The sequence below is a fragment of the Centropristis striata genome, chromosome 5, assembly GCF_030273125.1.
Source record: "Centropristis striata isolate RG_2023a ecotype Rhode Island chromosome 5, C.striata_1.0, whole genome shotgun sequence".
Lineage (NCBI taxonomy): Eukaryota > Metazoa > Chordata > Actinopteri > Perciformes > Serranidae > Centropristis > Centropristis striata.
Window position 1 is genome coordinate 41,417,952 of NC_081521.1, and position 15,267 is coordinate 41,433,218.

Here is a 15,267-nt window from a genome sequence, read left to right on the forward strand (position 1 = left end):
ACTTCAGGGGGCTGCAGAGCACATCTTACTTCCACCCGATCCTTCCCTCCAGCCGTCCTTTCTCCCCCGTTTGCACCACGGCTGCACTACAACACTGCCTCACTTCATTTTATTCTGAGAAGAGGCACAAACTGTTTGTGTTAAGCTCTCACAGGAAGAAAAAACACCATCATCTGCAGCCATGAATGGCACAGAAGGACCCGACTTTTATGTCCCCATGTCTAACAAGACCGGGGTGGTCCGCAGCCCGTTTGAGTACCCTCAGTACTACCTGGCTGAGCCTTGGAAGTACTCTCTGCTGGCTGCGTACATGCTGTTCCTCATCAGCACCGCCTTCCCCATCAACTTCCTCACCCTCTATGTCACCGTGAAAAACAAAAAGCTGCGGACTCCTCTGAACTATGTCCTCCTCAACCTGGCTGTGGCCGACCTCTTCATGGTCTTTGGGGGCTTCACAGTCACTCTCTACACAGCTCTGCATGGATACTTCATCTTAGGGGTCACCGGCTGCAACATCGAGGGATTCTTCGCCACTTTAGGAGGTAAGAGACGGGTTTTAACGTGTGTAAAACATACATTTTTGAGTGTGTAATATCAAGTAAATATACTAAGCCTATTTTCTGTCATGTCTCAGGAGAGATCGCTCTCTGGTCTCTGGTAGTTTTGGCTATTGAGCGCTACATTGTGGTCTGTAAGCCAATGACCAACTTCCGCTTTGGGGAGAAACACGCCATCGCTGGGCTGGCCTTCACATGGATCATGGCCCTGACCTGTGCTGCCCCCCCTCTGCTCGGATGGTCCCGGTACTCTATGTTTCTGTCTACACTGTGCTTGCCAGGCTCTTAAAACCACATAAATACTCTACTCCTAATTTGCACACTAAAGCACATCAGAGATTCCCTTTATTTACTCTCAGCACACTGACTCAAAGACACATATCTAGTATCAGAAACTGTGTGATGGTGTTGATGGAAAGTCTTTGATTATTATTATGTGTGTGTATGCAGGTACATTCCCGAGGGCATGCAGTGTTCCTGTGGGATTGACTACTACACTCCCAAGCCCGAGATCAACAACACCTCATTTGTCATCTATATGTTTGTCCTCCATTTCTCCATCCCCCTCTTCATCATCTTCTTCTGCTACAGTCGTCTACTCTGCACCGTGCGAGCGGTAAGAGGCCCACTGCCAGACAAACTATTAATTATGAGGATGTGATACCTTGTTTATCCTCGTAGAGGAATTCTTTTTTACCTATCTCCCCTCCACAGGGAGGTAAGCAGCATCACAGAGAGGAGTCTCTGGAGATGTGAGGGATTTAGTGGCTCAAGGACACTTCAGGAGGGCAGATCACTGCCAACATGGCAGCTTATTCTGGGGTCCTCCAGCTGAAGGACAGTCTGCCCGCACAGCGTCCTCCTGATGCCTTCATTAATAATGACATAACGTCATTGATAATGTATAAGCAGTCATGAATAGTTAAAAAATAATCCTGACATTTTTAAATAAAGCCGCTTATTTTTCTACCAAAAAATGAACGACAATGCTAGAGGTCCCTCTTAGTGATTAACCTACAGAGAATTATTACCTGAATCTGTGGACTCCTTGACTTTACAGCTAGTTAGAGCAAGTTTCAGCTCAATGTGAGGTCTCCCTCTAAACTTTACTGTTATGGTTCACTCACAGTGCTGTTGGTGCCATTTCCTGTAGCAGCAGGCAGGTGTTCTCAGCGAAAAAAACAACACCTTCTGTGTTACGTGCTCCACCAAATGCTAGACAGACAAAGTAAAGAATAAAGAACTTGTGAAAACAGTGAATCATTTAGCAGATATTTCCTTCAGGAGTTGGTGGAGACCAAGCTGAAGTTATGCCTCTCACGTTTAAGTTAAAGAGATAACAGCTTCAAGTGGAGACCAAAATCGGAGCTAAAAGTCCAAAAATAATAACGCTCCTACGTACGAATGATAATGATGTTGCGTAACTGCTGGATGTATAAATAAGCAACCTTTTGCCAACAAGTTTGCCCTAACAACTTAAAATAATATGTAAATTTTGTTATGATAACTTTGCTTTCTGCTGCCCCCAAGTGGCCAAAAAAGTGTCTAGCACCAGCCCTTCTATTCTCATAGGAAAGATTTAGTTTTGAGGAATTTTTGTTGGGGTTGTATGAGGTACTATCCATAGTTGGTGTATTACTACAGTAGCTGGATGTCATTTTACATCACAGAACATGGGAGTCGCCATTCTACCGCAATCGCTAATTTTGTGTTATTTTGCGACTTTGTTGTTTTTAAGGATTAGATTAGATACACCAAAGGTAGCTAAAATACATGTTGCTATTGCAATACATTGCTTAGCTCCTTCTTCAGGTGCGGTACTCCTGCCTGGGTGTGCCGTTCACCATCTACTGTAGGTAATAATAATAATAATAATACATTTTATTTATGGGCGCCTTTCACGTCACTCAAGGTCACCTCACAAACAGAGCAAAAAACACGAGATAAAAACAAAACACAATCAGCTACATAAAAACAAACGACTACATAAAAACAACAAACAGAGCAAAAATTAGGATGGCAGATCAAAGAGAAAAGGCTAATCTAAACAAGTGAGTCTTGAGCTGTGGTTTGAAGGTGGAGAGAGAGCCAAGGTTATAATAGTTTTGGATTTTTCATTAGTTTTAGTTTTAATTTCGTTGTCAATTTTTGTTTTCAAATTCAGTTAGTTTTAATTCGTTTTTAGAGTGAGTTTTCTAGTTTTGATTAGTTTTATTTTTTGGAAAATGCTTAGTTTTAGTTTAGTTTTTATTAGTTTTAATGTTAGTTTTAGTTTTTTGTAATGGGGTATTTGTTGGGTCCAGATTCAATAAGGTCACAATAAATGTTTCCTTTATTTCCTTTGTCTGATCCATCTCAGCCCCAATAAGTTTATTAAGTCATAAAACCAGATAGATGAAAAAGATTTCATATCAACCAAAAAGGTTTATGTATGAAAAAAGTTGTCAAAGATGAAAACTAAGGACATTTTCACTATAATTTAGTTAGTTTAGTTTTAGTTAGTTTTGTAACCACAAAATACAGTTTCAGTTCGTTATCGTTTTTTTTAAAAACTCCCGTTTCTATTTTTATTTCAGTTAACGAAAATGTTTTTTCAATTCTAGTTTTCGTTATTGGGTTAGTTTTCGTTAACTATAATCACCTTGGAGAGAGCTAATGTCTAATGTGTAATACACAGACTGGATAAATATCTCATACAACCCTACTTCAATAAATATGATCTATCCATATATAATTATGTATAATTGGTGACTTAATAATGAAAGATAAGCTGTTTGCTTTACTGCTGTATTTTAAACCATTACAGATGTTAACTTAGATGTTAACAACATGAGAAAACATGACTTAATTACTGTATAGTTCATAGTTTTCTATTGATAGTTTTGATTTAAAGACCTGTCTTTCAGTGTGGGAGTCTAATTCTGACTCTTTTGTTCACAGATGAGTCTTTCAGTAAGTTAATAACCTCCTTCTGTGTGTGTGTGTGTTGTCAGGCTGCGGCGCAGCAGAAGGAGTCTGAAAGCACCCAGAGAGCGGAGAAGGAGGTGACCCGTATGGTTATCGTCATGGTGATCTCCTTCCTGGTGTGCTGGGTGCCCTACGCCACCGTGGCTTGGTACATCTTTGCCAATCAGGGAACTGAGTTCGGCCCAGTGTTCATGACGGCTCCAGCCTTCTTCGCTAAGAGCGCCTCTCTGTACAACCCGGTCATCTACATCCTGCTGAACAGACAGGTACAGTATGTGGAGCATTTATTTTTATAAGAGAGAGCTACAGTGAAGGCAGTGGGGGAACGTACGTTTTCTCACGTACAGAATGTAAGTACAACTTTCAGGTTCTTCCTACCTACTACCTCAAAGTCTCCTTTGTAGTCTAGACGGATTTCAGAATAAAGGCCTCCTATAAGAAGTGAGGAGCATTTATGGGTACAAGTCAGGAACCGGCCTACCTTACATATCTCAAGGGTGCTGAGTCAAAAAAATGGTTCCCAAGCGAAATTTTGAGTTTTTGACCTTCTAATTTGTATCAAATGTCCATCAAATTGCCCATCTTGCACAGTCGTTGGACCATTTCCCCTTAGTTTTTTTGTAAGTAGTCAATCAAGATGAGGAAATTAAGTTTCTGGATCTATAGTCTAGAGTCAGAGCAAGGATATAGTGGAGGCTCAGTGTCTTTTATATGAATATATATAAATATATGCAAAATACCAATTGGAACATTTAAAAGTGATATTGATTGAATATTTATGTCGGCCTTAAAAAATGACACAAATAATGCTTAATTTCACCTTAAAAGTTGGTATTTTGCATATATATATATACATATACATAAAAAAGCCACTGAGCCTCCACTATATCCTTGCTCTGACCCTAGACTATAGATCCAGAAACTTAAGTTCCTCATCTTTGATTGCCTCCTTACAATAAAACTTGGGGAAAATGGTCCAACGACCAACGGCGGCCATTTTGATATGCAAATGAGAAGGTGAAAAACTCAAAATTTTGCTTGGGAACCATTTTTCCTGACATTTCCTGACTTGTACCCATAAATGCTCCTCACTTTCACTTTTTGGACAATTCCGTCTAGACTATTGAGTTTGTAAACCAGTGGCCTAGTTAATGAAACATAAAGCAGTTATGACTAGCTCTACTTGAACCAGCTATAACACTAAAATGTTATGGTAACCCTTCCTTTTACTGGCCGTATTTATCAGGTAAATATCAGGTAACTACCAGGTAAATAAGTGGTAGTTACAGGTAAATATGTGATCATTTTTGAGTAAATACCTGGTAAGTACCAGGTAAATATATAAGTTATTATCACCATAACAAAGTCACATATAGACACATTCAGTTGGTTTATTGTCTACAATATGCAATTGCAGGATATCTCCCAGGTAATTATTGGGTAAATACCGAGTAGATGTCAGGAAAATATCTAGTAAATATCATGTAACTTGTTGGTATTTACAGATAAATATGTAATAAATACTGGGTAATTACCTGGTAAGTACTTGTAATTACATTTAATTACATTATTACCTGTAAATACATCTTATTACCAGGTATTTACCTGGTAATTACCGGACTGTAAAAGGAAGGGTTACCAATGTTACTCATTAGTATTAGTATTAACAGTATAATATATAATAATATATTAGTTACAGTTCAATCTAATGAGTACGTTTAGTTGTGATACATTTTTCCATGTAATTTTGACTTTAATACATTTTTATTAGTTGTATTTTTATTTTATACACTCATAATAATTGATTTTGTACTTTTTTGTATTTATATGTACTTATTTCTGTTGTTGTGCTGCTCCAACACCTGAATTTATCCTCTAGTTCAAAGGCAAATCCCATTTTAAATTTTGCTGGTAATACTTATGGGATTATGAGTCTTACTTAAAGGAGCACTATATAGAATGATAATTTGTATATTCATTTCTCAGCCAGTGTTACCATGAATTCTCAAAGAAAATATTGTTTTTATGCCTGTATCACATGGTGAACAAAGAATCCACAAACAGAATAAATTCTTGATTATTTGAAGTTAATGGGGCTCGCATTTAACATCAGCAAGACTATCTCAAATCACCAGTTTACAAATTCTCACAGCATAATCCAAGTATCATTAATCATGTGATCGGTCCGTTTCAAAGACCCACATGCATGCAGACTTTAAAAATAAATAATATAAAGGGAAAATGCATGTGTTTGGGGAGTTCTGAGCATATGACTGGATGAATGGGACTGGAATTATTCTGCACAAGTTGTGTAAGAGTATATAAACAATATATATATTATTATATTAGTATTTTGATGTAGTTTTTTGTTTGTTTTTCGGTATAATTTTAAAGTTCTTGAGTTCTCTCAAAAAACTGATAACTGATATTGTAATGATCTAAACTGTCATTGGTGGGTGAAGTTTACTATCAGGCGAAGAACCGTATTTGGTAACTTCAGCGGATATCCGAAATAAAAAATAAAAATATTTCGAGAAAAAAGTTGAAAATTTACTAGATTAAAGTGGCAGATCTACAAGAAAAAAAAGTCGCAGATTTAAGACATTCAAAGTGGCAAATCTGCGTGGAAAAAAGTCACAGATTTACGAAGAAGTGGGGAAAAAAAGCTACTTTTTTCTCGCAGATTCACCACTTTAAATCTCTTAAATCTGCAACTTTTTTCTTGTAGATTTGCCACTTTAATCTAGTAAATTTGCAACTTTTTTCTTGTAGATTTGCCACTTTAATCTAGTAAATCTGCAACTTTTTTCTTGTAGGTTTGCCACTTTAATCTAGTAAATTTGCAACTTTTTTCTTGTAGATTTGCCACTTTAATCTAGTAAATTTGCAACTTTTTTCTTGTAGATTTGCCACTTTAATCTAGTAAATTTGCAACTTTTTTCTTGTAGATTTGCCACTTCAATCTAGTAAATCTGCAACTTTTTTCTTGTAGGTTTGCCACTTTAATCTAGTAAATCTGCAACTTTTTTCTTGTAGGTTTGCCACTTTAATCTAATAAATCTGCAACTTTTTTCTTGTAGATTTGCCACTTTAATCTAGTAAATTTGCAATTTTTTTCTTGTAGATTTGCCACTTTAATCTAGTAAATCTGCAACTTTTTTCTTGTAGATTTGCCACTTTAATCTAGTAAATCTGCAACTTTTTTCTCGCAGATTCACCACTTTAAATCTCTTAAATCTGCAACTTTTTTCTTGTAGATTTGCCACTTTAATCTAGTAAATTTGCAACTTTTTTCTTGTAGATTTGCCACTTTAATCTAGTAAATCTGCAACTTTTTTTCTTGTAGATTTGCCACTTTAATCTAGTAAATTTGCAACTTTTTTCTTGTAGATTTGCCACTTTAATCTAGTAAATCTGCAACTTTTTTCTTGTAGATTTGCCACTTCAATCTAGTAAATCTGCAACTTTTTTTCTTGTAGATTTGCCACTTTAATCCAGTAAATTTGCAACTTTTTTCTTGTAGATTTGCCACTTTAATCTAGTTAATCTGCAACTTTTTTCTTGTTGATTTGCCACTTTAATCTAGTAAATCTGCAACTTTTTTCTTGTAGATTTACCACTTTAATCTAGTAAATTTGCAACTTTTTTCTTGTAGGTTTGCCACTTTAATCTAGTAAATCTGCAACTTTTTTCTCGCAGATTCACCACTTTAAATCTCTTAAATCTGCAACTTTTTTCTTGTAGATTTGCCACTTTAATCTAGTAAATCTGCAACTTTTTTCTTGTAGATTTGCCACTTTAATCTAGTAAATCTGCAACTTTTTTTCTTGTAGATTTGCCACTTTAATCTAGTAAATTTGCAATTTTTTTCTTGTAGATTTGCCACTTTAATCTAGTAAATTTGCAACTTTTTTCTTGTAGATTTGCCACTTTAATCTAGTAAATCTGCAACTTTTTTCTTGTAGATTTGCCACTTTAATCTAGTAAATCTGCAACTTTTTTCTTGTAGATTTACCACTTTAATCTAGTAAATTTGCAACTTTTTTCTTGTAGGTTTGCCACTTTAATCTAGTAAATCTGCAACTTTTTTCTCGCAGATTCACCACTTTAAATCTCTTAAATCTGCAACTTTTTTCTTGTAGATTTGCCACTTTAATCTAGTAAATCTGCAACTTTTTTCTTGTAGATTTGCCACTTTAATCTAGTAAATCTGCAACTTTTTTTCTTGTAGATTTGCCACTTTAATCTAGTAAATCTGCAACTTTTTTCTTGTAGATTTACCACTTTAATCTAGTAAATTTGCAACTTTTTTCTTGTAGGTTTGCCACTTTAATCTAGTAAATTTGCAACTTTTTTCTCGCAGATTCACCACTTTAAATCTCTTAAATCTGCAACTTTTTTCTTGTAGATTTGCCACTTTAATCTAGTAAATTTGCAACTTTTTTCTTGACCCCATTTTGATGTCCACTGAAGTTACCAAATATAGTTCTTTGCCTGATAAAGGGTTAATAAACTTACTAAGGTTTTATTTACTCTGGGTTTTTTTTTTTGGCCTCCAGTTCAGAAACTGCATGATCACCACAGTGTGCTGTGGAAAAAACCCATTTGGAGACGACGAGGGCGCCGCTGCTGCCACCTCCAAAACCCAGACCTCGTCTGTCTCGTCCAGCCAGGTGGCCCCTGCTTGACCGGCCCCCCGTCCTCCCATCTGTCCCCGTCCCATCTGTCCCTGCACACCTAGGGACCCACCACCGCCAAGCAGCACTGTGTTCTATTGGCCAATCCTCTTGACTCACCTCTCCATGTGTCTTCAATGCACCGGCACAAATGCACATTTGGTGGGACTGACATTCTCAAGAGCCAGCATGTGTATTTTCAATCCATTTAATCGTGGAAAGTGTTCAGCTGGCTTCGTAGAGTTTAACCCGGCATCAAGGGGGTGTCGTCCATGTGATGATCCAACTGAACACGTTCCAAGCTCCCCGCTATCCAAAAACACATAATAGGTGAAAACAAACTGCATGATTTCATCCACATCCACTCTTGTTTGAGTAATTGTTGCAGACATGTATCTCCAAAATGTGCTTAAAACAATCTATTTTATGATTTCTTAGGTGAAATTAGTCATGAATTTGTTTAGATATCTGGGATGTGTTCTCAGAGCATCAGATGGGGCTGTCCTCTGCTCTCTGTCTTTCTGGTGACAAAGCTGGGTTGTTAGTTTGTTCTTGGCTTTGACTGAGACATGAGTGTAAACAGATGGACCTGAAAAAAGCCTCTGCAGGGAGGGGGTGACTCCTGCAGGAGGGACGATGTGTGTGTGTGTGTGTATGTGTGTGTATGTGTGTGCGTGTGTTGGATGTTTTTGTGTCTGAACGGATGTCAGAATGTATATTAAAGAGATACAGGGATTTTATTCTGTTCATTGTGTAAAGGCTATAGGATATTGTGTGAGTTGTTCTTTGTCCTGCAATAAAAATAAAGCTAAATGTCTGCATGACTCTTGCCTAACTTGCTCTTTCATAGGAACGTTTACGAGGCTCTCTGAGAAGTTCCAGATGCTACTTTGTGTGCTTTTTGGGTGGCAGGCCAGATTTTAATAGCTTTCAAATGTTGTTAAAATGTAAATGCTGTAATGTAGAAATGAAACACTTGGTACAATACACATTGTCATCATTAGACACATTAAAATCCTAAATACTGTAATTTATTTCACAAACTCTGACAAGTCATTTGGCATCACAAATACAGTCTCTCCTTATATTGAGCTCACATTTTTACTCATAAATGTAAATTTTCCCTCTTTTTAAATTGGTCAGAACATGAAATTCATTCGTTTACAAGCACACTGATCAACACTTCTATAGCGATGCAGCTCTTCCCTTGAACCACATTACATCTGATTTCATAAATTTTTCATCATTTCATTTAAATTCCTCCTCCGCAACCCATCATCAACCTGCAAAGCACATTGGGACGTATTGTTCAAAGCACCGATGGGTGCCAGGCACACCTGAGAACGTTGCAGGCTTTAGGAGATGGGAGGAGCTTATCACGCTCCTTCTTACTCATCCTGATGAACAGGCCACTTGAAAGCATTATAACACATCTATAAATATTGCTATGGACATTATAATACAGTACAGTGCATCATTGGCTCGTTCCCTTAACAAAAGGGTTCAGTGCGTTAAGATCGCCACCAGGGCTTTACTGTAGGTCCCAGTAACTGTAAAGACATCCAGAAAAATCTCCACCTTCCCTCTAAAGCATAGCTGAGCCAGACTGGAACTCTGTCTGTGTCATGGAGAAAGATTCAGGAAAAATTGCTTGGCACTCCCGGATCAGAGGAGAAACACCTTGCTTGAATGTATGACGCTTGAGAGGCAGGTTTAAGTCCTTGGCCACTTTCCACGCTTCTTCTAGTCTGCAGTGGGAATAATAATGACACTTATGAAGGCTAACTCCTCAGTGGCAGACGTTCCCAAGTAACTATGTAGGAGAAAGGCAGCTGTCAGCAGGAGGAAGAGATGGCTAGTAGAAAAGACACCGGCAGGTTCAGGCTTCGCTGCAGCACTCGTAGATGTTGTCCTCCACCAGAGCAATCACCTGCTCGAACTTGTGGTGCAGCTGTGTGCGGCGTGCGGTGGGGTTGGACTCCAGAGCGCTCACCACCTGACCGAGAAAAAAAGCAACTTTCAATGGCTGTCAAGCATTCATGCATCTATCTCAGGGATGGGCAACTGGAGGCCCGGGGGCCACATACGGCCCGCACCCTCACTTGAAGTGGCCCTCAGTACAACTACATGCATTTGAGCATGAAATCTTAAAAGTGCAGTTTAAAAATGCACAAAATGACTTCTTGCAATTAATGTTGGTCTGCTGTTCTTGCACTGAAAAAAAAAAATCACATGTTCTGCAAAAATAAACACACAGCAATACTTTTCAAACATGTGAGTTTGACATTGACCTCTGTAGTCACAGATGGAAGCAAAAAAAACTATATTATTATGACTCACATCTTTCCACTCCAGGACTGAGTCAAGACTAAAGAGTGCAAAGTCAAGTTCCAAGTCCTAAACTTAAATTTGAGTCCAAATGTAACGCCAGTCTGGGAACTCTTGAATCTTCTAACCTCAATTACAAAAAAGGAGTCCTGATAAACAACCCTGATCCCACAACAGTTGTGACACTGTAAAAAATGTATAAAAACATTTCAAAACCATTCAGACAAGATATCTAATGCTCAAACTAAGAAACCTTTTTTTTTTTTTAGTTTTTACATTATTTACATTTTACACAACCATCCCAACTCATAGAATAGAGCAGGGATGGGCAACTGGAGGGGCCCGGGGGCCACATACAGCCCGCACCCTCACTTGAAGTGTCCCTCAGTACAACTACATGCATTTGAGCATGAAATATTAAAAGTGCAGTGTAAAAATGCACAAAATTACGTCTTGCAATTAATGTTGCAAGACTAATTGATTGCTAATTAACGTCTGCTGTTCTTGCACTGAAAAAAAGAAATCACAGTAAGTGGTTATTTTTTATTTGCTTCAAACCTTTTGTATTCCTATTTATACTGTTATACATGCATTTGATGCATTTGAGCATGAAATGTGTTAAGTTACTGCACTCTAAACATATTTAAAATTGCAGTTTCATCATATCTGGTTAAGTTAACCCATTGATGCCTAAAACTTCCTGTAAAACCTCTGGGTGATTTTAAAATCAGCCCCTAAAACCTGAAGTTTTTCTGGAAATTCAACAGAAGAGTCAATGCTTCTACTAAATAATAGATTTTTCAGCCTCTGTAGCAGATAGAAATGAAATTCAAAAAGTATTTGAGAGCTTATACAAATACTACAAAACGACGTATCCGCTTTCCAGGCTTCAATGGGTTAATTGCTTCAAACCTTTTGTATTCCTATTTATACTGCTATACATGCATTTGATGCATTTTATGCATTTGAGCATGAAATATGTTAAGTTACTGCACTCTAAACATATTTAAAATTGCAGTTTCATCATATCTGGTGAAGTTAAACAGTCCTATATGTGGGAGTGTTGATGAGAAATGGTGGCCCCCTCCAGCATTTAAGTTTCCCATCCCTCATCTATCTTTCTATCTAGACGAGGGAGGAAACCAGCCACCTGCCTGGACATAGAAAGTTGCACAAGAGAAAAGGGAGAGTGGCAGAGGAACAAGTGAAGTGCTTCAGCTCTTCTCCAGCCTTCACGCATGCCTCCACACCACAAAAGCTTTTGCTCTTCACATATTTACAAAACCCACATCTGCTCTGTTTTTCATGCCCAATAGTTGTCACGGTGTCAGTGGGATTTATGGGCTCTTAGCGGCAGTGTGCTACGAGGCAGAGCGAACTGAGCCGGGGCGAGAGAATAGGCAATCAGAGGGCCATTCACAGAGCGCTGTGAATCAGAGTCTAAGCCCCTGGCCCACGTCAGTACAGTAGCATGACAGAGGGAAGCAGCTAAACGGTATTATCATGAGGGTGCTCCATTAAGGCACAGTCACCACTGACTAAGCCTCTCCACAGAATAGTGACAGCAGCAAGGAAACATGGGGGAGGACAGCAGGGCTTGGAGAGGGCTAGTTCAAAGAGAAACACAAGATATGGAACAGCAACTTAAAGGAACACTCCACCGTTTTTTCATATTAAAACATGTTATTCGGTCAAGTAAGACGAGTTGATACAGACCTCTTGCGTCTCAATGCGTGCACTCAATCGCCCTGGCGCGCGGCGCCACTTGGCTAGCACTTAGCTTAGCCCAGTTCATTCATTAGGATCCAAACAGATGGACAGTTAGAAGCGACCAAACTCCTCCACGTTTTCCCTATTTAAATACAGCTACACGAGTAGTTAAACCACCAAGTATGGCCACACAAAATAAAACGTGGCGCTTTTCTAAGCGGATAAAAAGGAGAACTATAATGTATGGCGGAATAGCACTTGGGAGCACTTCGACTCGGCGCAGTAATATCATCACTTCCGCTCCCTCTCACTTCCGTCAGGAGTGATGATATGATCAGGTCTGTATCAACTCGTCTTACTTACCCAAATAACATGTTTTAATATGGAAAAACGGTGGAGTGTTCCTTTAACTGTGTCATTGAGCAGATCGGGGTGATGGTGTACGTTAAAAGAGTCAAAGCCACTCCAAGTGAAAGGTGTACTGTATGTAGGCTGGATGGGATGATTGGACACGTTTGAGAGACAGGTTGTAACGCTGTTTACATCTCTCAACAAGCACACGATCCTCCACGCTGATACGTCACGCTCTGATACCTATCTGTGATGCTTCAAACAGCAGAAAAGGTCGACTGAGGTGTTGTGGCTGCAGAAAGGGCCCGTTTAAACACGAACAACATATCTTATCTGAGATCACAAACACAAAGAAGTAACGCAACAAGCTCTTCTCTTACCTGGCTTCTGTATCTTTTGGCGTATTTGTAGATCTCTGTCAAGGCCAGGTTGGTGTTGAATTCATTTCTGTATTTCTGCAAGATCGACAAAAGACAAAAGTATTAGATTCCAGAATAAAACTTGTGTGGAATTGCAGTCTTTTATGGCGCCCGGTGACTAACACACAGGGATTCCTGAACACTTGACTCACTCGTGACTCCTCAGCCAGGTGAGCGTTCATCTCCTGCTCGCTGAGCGGAGCCATCTCCTGGATCTGCTGGTAGTAGCACTGCACCCTCTTCTTATACTCAGGGATCTCCTTGGCATACAGCAGCTTGTTGGTGGGGGAGTCCTGGAAAAAACACACTTATTTCAGTCAGGACATTTTAAATAATATATTGCAGCAATATGCATTTTAGTTTGGAAGCATGGCTCTGCTGCCCATTTCATGCTCTGCAGAGCTGGCTACCAGTGATCAGTATAGTGCTATAGTCGCTTAGTGCCACCTGGCTTCTGACGCTATAGAAAAGATTAATTTCTGCCAAGAAATAGTGATAAAACAATAAGCTCAGACAGGCGAAATGAATAATTTAGGAAGGCTAAGTAAGTAATTTACTGTCCCCTAAAAAACAAGCACTGCCAGGACCCTGTCATAAAATAAATACATTTCATAAATAGGCCTCTTCACAAGCTATTCTTCCACAGCGTTTCTGTACTGCAGTCCATGATTCAAGTTAAATTCATTACATTTGGAGGTCGGTTCAACAGAGTGGTATCATTCTTTTCATATGTTTTGTCCTAACATACCTGCATGGTGGATGTTTCAACCAGTTTGGATTTAACTGTCACTGAAAGTTTCTCATCAGGAGTAGCAGAAATGAACTTATTAAAATAAGAAACTAGTGCTCCAAACTAACTACTGATTCACTATTTGGTTGTGATATATTCATATTTTGCCCCTTCCTAGGGCAATTTTGTCGAGCTGACCACAGTCTCGAGCTAGCTAGCGCTAACGCTCTGTAACAAATAAAGAGGAGCTTGACTCAGACTGTCCTTGAGCTCACTAACGGCCCCTGGCAGAGACGCAGCATTTGATGAACATGAACACATGTTAAAAATGTTCAAAAGTCATGTACAACTGAGTGCTTAAAAAAGCAACGCAGCAATGTTCTTCTGGAGGTTAATTAATCATTTAACACTGAACCTCAGTCTTAAATGAAGAGGTTTGCATATTTTTGTTCAGTCTGCAATCAGGTGCTAATAACCATCAACCTCGATTCCGGAAAAAACGGAAAAGAAAGGCTGTGTAAAACATTAATAAAAATATCATCAAATTCAGAATGAAGTTGGAGTGTCCCAGTTTGAGCAGATCTCTTCTCGTTCTACTGTATTCAACTGAATGTAGGTCGATCATGGCATCTGTTTTTTTAAAGGTTTTTTAATATGTGTTGTAATAAGGAACTGCTCAGTAAGACTGGATGTTATTTGTTGATGACCTGATCTAAAGCAGCCAACAGTGAGACAATGGAGGGAGGGAACAGTTTCCTTTCTGCACAACAGGAGTCTCAAGAAGAAAAAGGAAAATTCCAGTCTAAACAATACTCCTTCATAGCTCTGCCACTCTCTCCACAGTCACTTCAGCCTCTCGCACTGGTGCTTATTCAAGCAGGAAGAAAAGTAGCGGGGCTAAGAGGTTGTGGGCATATTCTAGTTTTAGTGGTGAAGACTGCTGCAAGCGAGTGTGTGTGGGGCTTTGTGTGCCAGAGAGAAAGGGACAGAGAGAAAGTAGGACAGGGAAAAAGAGACGGCCAGCCTCAGCGTTCAGCATCAGTGAATGTGCTTACAGCGCACCTTCATATTTCTATGTGTCATGAGTTATTTGTGTCACCTGATGTGTGTGTTTGTTTGCATGTTAAAGGTGCTGCGGGAGTGGAAAGCCTGCGGCCGTAGCCGCTCGTCTAATAGGGAACCCTGTCTCTTCCTGTCCACAAGGTCACTTCCTGCTGCTCGCCATCTGCCCGGTAACCCCCCGGTGACCCCGTGGCCCTCCGTGTCTGCATCTAGCCAGATAAGAGGGTTTCCGTGGAAACAGCAAGCGTTGCTCAGCGTCCCCCCCCCGCTGTGCTGCTGCTAATCCTGACCCCGTACCCTTCACTGGCCTGTCCCCAGGCCGCCACACACACACACTCATTCAAATGCACAAACACGTGACTGTAAACACTGGAGGACAGTGTAGAGGTGTGTCATCCAGTCTCCTTGACCTGCAGGACAGAATGCAGCCTCTCCTTCAACCTGGGGACAATCCACAATACCTGCAC

The 15,267-nt window shown here is 39.5% G+C and overlaps 2 protein-coding genes across 2 annotated transcripts in view; one reads left to right on the top strand and one right to left on the bottom strand.

Annotated features, from left to right (window-relative positions):
* Positions 1 to 42: 42 nt before the first annotated feature.
* Positions 43 to 8,843, top strand: LOC131972138 (rhodopsin-like). The gene is made up of 5 exons (XM_059333916.1): positions 43 to 542; positions 635 to 803; positions 1,008 to 1,173; positions 3,551 to 3,790; positions 8,084 to 8,843. The coding sequence occupies exons 1-5, from the start codon at positions 182 to 184 to the stop codon at positions 8,210 to 8,212; spliced, it is 1,065 nt and encodes a 354-aa protein (XP_059189899.1). The 5' UTR covers positions 43 to 181; the 3' UTR covers positions 8,213 to 8,843.
* Positions 8,844 to 9,197: 354 nt separating this feature from the next.
* Positions 9,198 to 15,267, bottom strand: part of plxnd1 (plexin D1) — a 99,496-nt gene continuing 93,426 nt past the window's right edge. Inside the window, exons 34-36 of the mRNA XM_059333873.1 lie at positions 13,161 to 13,301; positions 12,970 to 13,044; positions 9,198 to 10,196 (exon numbers count right to left, since the gene is read on the bottom strand). Of these exons, the coding sequence (XP_059189856.1) occupies positions 10,080 to 10,196; positions 12,970 to 13,044; positions 13,161 to 13,301 (333 nt within the window). The 3' untranslated portion in view covers positions 9,198 to 10,079. The remainder of the gene's footprint in view (positions 10,197 to 12,969; positions 13,045 to 13,160; positions 13,302 to 15,267) is intronic.